The sequence below is a fragment of the Antennarius striatus genome, chromosome 1 (assembly GCF_040054535.1).
Source record: "Antennarius striatus isolate MH-2024 chromosome 1, ASM4005453v1, whole genome shotgun sequence".
NCBI lineage: Eukaryota > Metazoa > Chordata > Actinopteri > Lophiiformes > Antennariidae > Antennarius > Antennarius striatus.
Genome location: NC_090776.1, coordinates 30,920,339 through 30,929,620, shown reverse-complemented (window position 1 = coordinate 30,929,620; position 9,282 = coordinate 30,920,339). Strand labels below are relative to the sequence as shown.

Here is a 9,282-nt window from a genome sequence, read left to right as displayed (position 1 = left end):
TCCTTCAAATAAAAACACTAACAGGAGAATTAAACGTGGCCTATAAATCTTCTGCGTCCTCCCCCAGTCGTCAGATAGTTTCAAATATTCATTTATTCGCTAGAAAGTTGACACAAATAGAAAAATTGACTCATTCTTGCCTTCAGTTCTTATTTTACTTTGATACAGATGCAGCAGGAGGGAGGTTGCTCCAATTATTTTTCAGAAAGAAGTTTACGGATACACCATTTTTGTTTCCACAGAGACACGGAGGTCAAGTCCTCAGGGCAAAAAAAGTGACATGAAAGCGTCTGACAAGTCATCCACATCCCTCTCTCCTCTCGCCTCCAAACATCTGCATCGCTTTCTCTTTTAAGTTCTTCTGTCAGCCTTTAGCAAGAGAGTACACAAATCCATTTAGCCCATAGCTGTAAATGCAGATTCTCTTCCTGCACGTTCAGAAGAGACCAAAATCAAACTGAATGTCACAGGAAAATGTAAGTATCACATTTTAAATGATTATATAGTTTGTATTTTTAGGTTCCTTCTGTATGCAGTAGTTGAAACTCATAGATTCAGTGTGATTCCAAAACAATGTTAAAGAACAAATACTAGAAATGAAGAAAACCATCTCAATAGTAGCAAAAAAGACAGTCAAAAATATACAAACAAACACCTTATTGCATGAATACACGCAGCTCACAATAAAAGGCAATGACTTCAAGGAAACAGTCAGGATATAGAAATTATTATGGGATTTTGTTCATTCGTTTGTAGCAATAAATAATATTTGTAACCTGCTTTGTGCCTGGACTATACAAGTGCTCACGGCTGGATTTATTGTGTGTGTGTGTGTGTGTGTGTGTGTACTTTAATATAGAAATAACGTGTGAGAGCTAAATCGTCATTTTTCTAAAAAAAAAAAGTTGATATCATATAAAGGTTGTGAATGTTTTATCAGCCGACCCGTCATCCCAGCAGGTTATTTTTGCACTGATGTTACATAACAGGAAATGACTGAGAAACCTTCTTTCCTCTGGTCACTGGTTGACAGGGCAACGCTGCTCAGCAGGTACATGAACCGAAGGAAGAAAGCACTTTGCAGAGGTGTACATAAAGCTGTCTGCTAAAACAATATGCAAGACTGCTTTCAGTGACTTTAGCTCCAGACCTAATTAGTAGCACAACACAATTCAACAATAAAATGATCGACGCTAAATAAGAAAGACAAGTTTTCATGTTTTACTCTTGATTTTCTTATATTAGTACAGAAAGAAAGAAAGAAGCATCGCACTTTGTCAAGAGGAGGGGTATCCTGTAGGGCATCATCAGGGGGGTTGATCCGGGTTCTCATGTCAGACCAGTATCCGGTACTGATAACGCGTTGCGAGCACCAAACGAGTAAAACGGTGCATTGGACCAGAGATGAAAACTGCTCGTTTCACATCGGTCACTGCATAGACATTTTAACTGTTCTATAGCGCGCGTGCACACACACACACACACACACACACACACACACAACCACACACACACACACACACACACACACACACACACACACACACACACACACATACACAGACACAAACACACACACTTAAATCAGCTTTGTTTAAATTTGTGTGAAAAAAAATGGTTTGAACATTTGGTGGTAAAAATAAATAATTGAAAAAGTTTGATCATAAAAAACAAAACAAAAGTAAAAAGAAAACCATTTTTTTTAGAAAGTCGTGTTGAGTATGACAATTGTTGTTCATGCATACTTTGTAGTCCATAATTTCCTATTACATGCATTGTATTCATTAATGCACTTCATGTTCTGGGTTCGTAAAAACTTGTAAACGGTTCCTTTACGTTTGTGATCAAAAACACTGAATCTCCACTCTGACGCTGTTCTAGAAATAGTTTTAAAATAAACAATAAATATTATAATTTCTGATCAATCCATATCAATTTCAGACTTGAAATAATGTTTCAATGTAGGCCCCACCTCCGGGTTAAGCCCCGCCCATTACAAGTACAGCTACAGCTAATTTAGATGGTTGAACAGATATACTCACCCATCCCTATCATCATCTTCTGTTTATTACGTTACCATGGTAACAGGTACTGCTCATCTCCACTCAGGAGCCGGCCCTGTTTGCTGCCTGCTGACCAATCATTTTTCTGGATGACACCACCACACAGACAGTGGCAAGAGGAGAGCAAGATTGTTCAGAATACAGACCTGTTGGCTATTCCTGATGAATAATGAAATATAAACGTTTATTTTGATCGTCTTCATAGATCCGGCCGTGGCTGACCTGTCGATGAGCTTTCTTTGACATGGAATCCCTCTTTCTGTTACTACAGGCCACCTTTGCTCAGTCTAGATTCTTGGTAGGACATAGAGCCACTTCATTTTTAAATTCTTTGAGTTACGTAAGCCATCTGTTCATGTGGAGATAATCAAATCATTGCCATGACTGAGTCAAGTGGAACCGAGGGCCTTTCAGACTCATCCCTTCCGCACGTCTGTGTCCAGTTTCTCTGCCTCCATGTGCTTACCGTGTGTCTTCTCAAAGTAACATCTATTCTTTATACACTGATCATGACCTTAATGTTTGGTTATAGCAGTTTTAAATAAGCTTAACCTACTTAATATCTGAGATAGAATTAGTTTTTTTCAAATTCTTGCACTGGACGTTCAAAATGTGTCATTAAGGGAAGCTCTGCATGGGTGGACATTTTCATGACTTTAACTTTATTGCATGAGTTTGTTGGTGCAGTTTGCTGAAATGTCAGCATCTCCATGTGGGAAAAAAGTATTTGACATTACAGACTCAATTTAGGTTAGTATCACGGACCATTGTGATTTGAAGCCAGAATAATAAGTTGCATATATTATTGCATAAAATCTAAGTGTATAAACGTTCATGTTGAATAGTTCATATAATCAGTGAGTCATTATTCTTGATGGGTAAAATCATTTCAGATTATTTGACGCTTTGTGGAACTGTAGCAGGAGGTCGAGTGCAGCAATTACACAGATGTGTGTTACTGCAGCTTTTCCAAGAGCCACTCAGTGTGGTTACATAAGGGCTAATGCTCCTGTGGCCCCGGAGCCAGTGGAGGGTGAAGAAGGACTTAATGAGGTCTGTTGGTGCCCACTGCTGAATGCACACTGAACTCCCCTACCTCAGCAACTGGACAACAGGAACCACTGAAAAAGGAAGTCCTGGATGTTTTTCTTACTGCCTTTGCATATCCTGGAAATTGGGTTAATAAGAATAAAACACACCGTGTTTAATTACAGGACAATGTCATTCATATAGTGCACCATGAAAAATACTCCAGTTTGTCTTTGCAAGGAAGTTCATTAAAACACTCTGTCCTCCCTGATGAGTGTTAGCTCGCTTTAAGACATGACTGTATCATCACTATTCACTCCACGCAAAAAATCATCAATGAAAATAAAATAAAAGTCCGGTTGTCTGCTGTAAGCGGTGATGCTTTGACCAAATCAATGTAAGCTAGAGCGGCTGACGCGATGCATTTCAGGCCTTTTGAAATAAATCACATGGAATTAGTGATGCCTTAAGAATGATCAGCTGTTCATTCATCTTTTTTTAATTTGCTGTCTAAACTCGAGATTCGGGAGAAGCAACCAGTCATCACCACCTGCCCAGGCTCAGGAGGCTGTGTGCTGACAGTGGACAGTACTATATGTTCATTTAGCTCTCAAATAATTTGACAGTTAGTTCTCTTTCAATCTCTTTAATTGGACTTCAGAAACCCTGATTCAGTTAGTGCCACATGGAGGTCAAGGTGACGACAAACAGCAGGTTACAGACTCGGGGTGATCAGACAACCTGGCTGTAACTCAGCTAACACAGCAGCAGGCAAACACAGTTTAGAAAAATAAAAAGACTCATGTTGACAGAGATGAGAAAGGCAGATCGCTGTATTTGCACAGTTTACAAAAATTCCAAACCAAACATCAAAGCTGATCCGTGTGGGAATACGATGAAGGAAAAATGTTTGTTTGCTTCAGGTTATAGAGACACGTTCCTACACAGCATCAGCTACCACCCTAGAAGTCTACTGAAGGCACAGCAACCACAGCCTGGAATTATGATTTCTCTGTTGCAGAACTCTTATCGGAATTTTGCTGGTGTTCAATGTTTAAGTATGTTCCTATAAATTTTAAGAGCTCTACAATGAGCGGCTCTCACGCAAGAAACAATGAGGGCTCTAAGGTGTGGATTTTTCCAACAGCATTCCTCTGGTGTCTTAATTGCAGCAACAGAATTACAGATGATTCTTCGCAGCTCTCCCTTATAATTAAGGAGAAGGCAGGAGGCACTCAGAGGGTCTGTTGTGCAGAAGCAGTCGACTGATGACACAACCGCCCTTTTTTTATGGGAACACACCCGAAACCAGCTCTGTGGTGGAACCCTGAGCTGTGTTGGCTGAATGAGGACTACAGAGAGTCTGGATCGCAAACCTCCAGCATGGCCTCAACCCACTCCTCACAAAGTCTTATAGAAATCTGTTCCGGAATTTTTCCAGGATATGAAAAGATATAAAAAACCCAAACAAAACCCTTGTTCAGGGGTTTCGACCGTTTTTTCCCTGACCCAGGCCCATTTCCCTAACCCACTGTGGACGTCCAGCAGTCTCAGCATCTTCCTGTCGAGGCCCTGCTGACAATCAAACGGGTAGAAACGTAACCACGTAACAAAAGAGCACAAAGCAACAGACCACTGACCTGGTCTCCTCCAGTAAAACTAATCATCTGGGAAGTTAGATAGCCTTTTCAAGGTGTGTCCAATGGACACACCTTTAGTATTAATAATGACACACACGTTCAGAACAAACCTGGCAGATACTGATTAATCGAGGAGATACAGCAAGCGGAGCCGCTCCAAATGTTTCGATAGTCACACACGCATAAATTAAGAAATAAATTAGCCATTTGTGTTAATATCTGAGAAAAGAACCCTAATGCAGAGACAAAAAAAAGAGTAAAAAAATTGGTAGAAGAAGGCAACTGAAAAAATAGATTTTAAAAAATATTCATGGCAATTGTTTGAGGCATAAAGATGGGCAGAATTACTAGGAGGGAATTACAGTTAAAAGTGTTTGTGGTAGACTAAAAATATCAAGAAAAAAAACACAAGTGAGCAATTATTACTTCTTGCTGACAAACTGGTGTTCTGAGTTGCCTAAAAATAAAATATTGACCTCCTTAATGTCCTCCACACTGAGGAGGAAGGCAGCAACAGCTGAAGGAGCTCTCTGAAGGGAAACCGTCACCAACATGTTTCTGCCGGCCATTCCTTCACCTTTATGTGTCCTCACACACTTTGGACTTCGATAACTTTACACACACACACACACACACACACACACACACACACACACACACACACACACACACACACACACACACACACACACACAGCCCAAAGAATTCACCGATTTTAAAAGAAGAAGCTAAAGCCAGATATTTGGAGGTAACTCCCATCACTGGAGCAGGATGAGGACCATGAAGAAACCCTTTACTGCTGTATTATAACGACGTGTTAGTATGCTTACACAACTCCGCTCAAAGAAATGCAAACACATTCATACAGGCAACAGATACGACACAACGCAAACCAGACCCAGAAAAGGCCTCCTGAGATCTACGGCAGTGAAGGGACTCCAGATGGTCTGCTGACAGAGGTCATGTGACCCTCCATCAGCTGCTGTTTGTAATGACAGGATACAGTTCAGACAATCTACTGACAACCGTCATTCATCACCTTCTCTAAAAAATATCAACATACACATCAGTTAAGAGAAAATACTTACAGTCTCAACTTTAACTCAATAAATGGCCTCAGATCAGTTTTCAAATGTTTCCAAATCGTTGAAAATAAAGAACGGACTGAGCGAGATGCTCAGCTGTGACTCTTACCGTGTAGAATCGACCAGAACACTTCTATTTATAGTTTATTGCTTTATGGTCCGTTCGTACACGGTCTTGTCCAGTTCTCCCTCCCACTGGGGGTTATAAATTATTACAGCAGATTGTGCTTCATGACATGCTGTGTCCCCGCTGTGGCTGTATTCCTTCCTTCTAAGTCTTACAGTGAGTACAGCACGTAAAGTCAGTCATGAAACCCTTTCCTGTTCTGCATCTCTGGTCTTCAATCAGAAAAAAAAGCAAGACCTGAACCCTACTGGTAGGTTATGATGATGTCACACCTGCTCTTATCTCTACTGGATGACATCAGAAGAGGTATTATTATTAGTGCTGGTCAAAAACATAAGGCATTGTGGAAAGCAGCTGTGTCTTGTTAGATATCTCAAGGGGCATCCACCCAAGTTTGTTGTGTGACAAAAAGCTGCTTTTCCTCATTTGGTTTCTGTGCAGAGGGAAAGTGTTGTGAATATTTCCAGAGACGACTCCATTACTATCCCCTTCCATCCCGTTTGGCTATTTGTTGCCATAGAGCTGCAGGTCGAGGCGGACCCACACCTCTCCTGTAGGAACCTCGTGGAGCAGAAGTCGACGCGTCACCGGTCCCTTGTTTTCAAACTCTTTCTTTATGGTTGCCAAGGGAACCTCAGTCCGACCCAGGAAGTCTGTTGTCACAGAAGAGACAAGCAATGACAAAAAGATAGGAATAAGTATTCATTTTGATATTGTGGGATGCAAAGATGACACATTGTTTTAATGTGTTAAGTTAAGCATTAGGAGACTGTTAATTTAAAGATGAAGGAGTTCATGGAGGAGAAGAAATGAGTACGTAACTGACCATCAGGTGAAAACTGGTCTCTTTCAGAGATGGTGATGCTGAGGACGTCCTGGTAAATGTCTCTGATGTAAAACTGGCAGTTAAAGTTCCACTTGGGGTTCAGAGTGTCATTGATCGTCCTGGACGTAAAGATCTGACCCCCCATCGTCACCTCACAGTAGGGGTTACTTTTACCTGAGGAGGGACATTAAGACAGGTGATGAAAGGGACGGGTGGAGGAAGAAGGGGGTATACAAGAGTCATCTGAAGATGAAGTGTGCCAAGATTCTACAAAACATGGAACAAAAAGATGGCAGAGCATCGTGAGAGAATGGTGTCATGAGTTATTCACAGACGTGTAGACAGAGCAGACCTGTCACGGCTCTACACTCACGATTGGGTTTAGAGGCTTTCAGCTCCGTCGCCTCCAAGATGGTGACAAGGAGTCGACCGATTCCACTGCCCTTCACCGAGCGCGATGCTAACACACACACACACACACACACACACACACACATTAATCGTACAAGAGATCATCACAGCGGTTAGCATAGGTGTGGCTGTGTGAGAACACACACACACACACACACACACACACACACACACACACACACACACACACACACACACACACACACACTTGATAAGCCCTTTCCCGTTTTCTCTTTTCTGTCTCAATATATTCTTCGGATGCAACTTTAATCTTCTGAACCCACGCAGTCCTGAAACACACACACAATACCGTAAACATGAAGGACACCAGACACACACGTGTGTGTGAAGAGTTACCTTTCATTGATGTTGTCAGTCTTGAGTATATAAACTCTATCGATGTGTGAGAGGTGGAAAACGGGCTCATCACTGGAGGGATCTGGCAGCTTGACCAGAATTTCATTGAGCAGCACAGGCTGCAGGAGGAAATGAGACGCAGCACCCGACGTCAACATAGAATCCTCACAATCATTCTGCATGTATCTGTGTTCCAGTCTTACCGGCTTGTACATCTTAAGCTGTGTGTTATTCTTGTTGCTAAAAAGTATATCAGACCCCGATAAGGTGAACAGCTTAGATGCATACGTTAGTAACAGGAAGTCGTTGAAGAGGAAAGCCCACAGTTCCTTGTTGCTCTTTGCTTTGTACATCTGAGAACAGAGCGGTATTTTACCATCACTTCAACAACAGTTTGCATAACATCTATGATGCAATTCTGCACTCTTCTTTTCCTCATATTAGGGTAGTGTTAATCTGTGCAGTTGTGTTATATGTTTCTTGCTTCTGTATGTTTATTGTGCGTGTATATGTTTCCTTGCTGTTTATCTGTAGTGGAGTTACTTCCTCCTCCTATATCTACCTGCTACCTTTATTTATTGTGACTGCTGTGCTCTGTGCAATGTTGTGGGATGCATGAGAGCAGATGGCACATAATTGCCCTTCTATGTGTCTGTCTACCTATCTATATCCATGTCTATATCATCTCACATTTTAAAACATTAACCAGTGACATTAAACTAACGTTTACTGGTTCTGTAATATGAATATTCTCTCTGGTAGTTCACAGATTTCCTCACCTTTCCGCTGTGAAGCAGCTTCCTTGGGCCCAAACAGTTGGTGAGAGAGTTGAAGATCAGGTTCTGTTCAAAGACAATAGTTTTAGGAGAATATTTCAAATGACATCTAAGTGTTCATTTCTCTATTGAAACAAGTTTCTACTAATTTGATTCTGTGAACCGATGAGTGTTTCATACCTCTGCTATGCCTTCACACTGTACGTGGCTCTGAATCCACTCCAGTCGGTCAGAGTTCTCCTTCTCTCTCACGCCCTCGTTCACCTGATTTTTGGTTAAGAAACAGAATTCAAATTTTAAGTCATTTCTGCACAGAACAAAAATAATCTTCAAACTCAAACAAAGAGGTAAATACAAGAATCAGTGGAGAAGCAAACCTGTTGACAAAGTTCTTCTGCCCTCTCCAGCGCCTCTTTCAGATGACCCCGGTCAGCGTGGCCCTCCGCAGTGCTCTCCAGGATCTAAACACACAGTAAGTAAATTACGAGTTCACTGGATGACAAATTTATTCCATCAACACTGGAAAATCATTGTTTTCCTTTGATTGAAGACAGTAAGGTCAGTATTTGAACTGGATACTGAAAACACAGACATGCTCAGGGACACAATGGCTTACATTTTTGATGTGCAGGGGGTAGCGTGTAATCCTCTGCATGGGTTTCAACAGGAAACTGGAGAGCGGCATGCCCTTACACCTGTAGTCTGTGGCGATTTTCTGAGGCAGGCAAACAAAAGAAGACAATGTGAATGAACACATGAGGACCCAGGTCATTTGCGTCAAAGGGAAATGATGCAGCAGCTACTGGAAAGCGTCCGTTTGTGCAGATGTGGGTAGAACCTAACCTCTATCGCAGGGGAGTGTGGGTAAACGGACACAAACGCTGCCTTAAGCTATGTGAGCTTAGTAAACTGAAGAAGCTCAACAGACAAAAAAACAAGCATTGGCGTTTCAAGATGCCTGGCTTCAC

General features: G+C 41.6%; 1 protein-coding gene across 2 annotated transcripts in view; it reads right to left on the bottom strand.

The window, feature by feature from the left end:
• Nucleotides 1-3,722: 3,722 nt before the first annotated feature.
• Nucleotides 3,723-9,282, bottom strand: part of itsn2b (intersectin 2b) — a 28,579-nt gene continuing 23,019 nt past the window's right edge. For both annotated transcript variants that reach the window (XM_068325620.1, XM_068325706.1), the window contains exons 31-40: nucleotides 8,931-9,029; nucleotides 8,692-8,775; nucleotides 8,495-8,578; nucleotides 8,318-8,380; nucleotides 7,742-7,891; nucleotides 7,539-7,657; nucleotides 7,391-7,471; nucleotides 7,144-7,232; nucleotides 6,771-6,944; nucleotides 3,723-6,597 (exon numbers count right to left, since the gene is read on the bottom strand). In XM_068325620.1, the coding sequence (XP_068181721.1) occupies nucleotides 6,449-6,597; nucleotides 6,771-6,944; nucleotides 7,144-7,232; nucleotides 7,391-7,471; nucleotides 7,539-7,657; nucleotides 7,742-7,891; nucleotides 8,318-8,380; nucleotides 8,495-8,578; nucleotides 8,692-8,775; nucleotides 8,931-9,029 (1,092 nt within the window). In that variant the 3' untranslated portion in view covers nucleotides 3,723-6,448. The remainder of the gene's footprint in view (nucleotides 6,598-6,770; nucleotides 6,945-7,143; nucleotides 7,233-7,390; nucleotides 7,472-7,538; nucleotides 7,658-7,741; nucleotides 7,892-8,317; nucleotides 8,381-8,494; nucleotides 8,579-8,691; nucleotides 8,776-8,930; nucleotides 9,030-9,282) is intronic.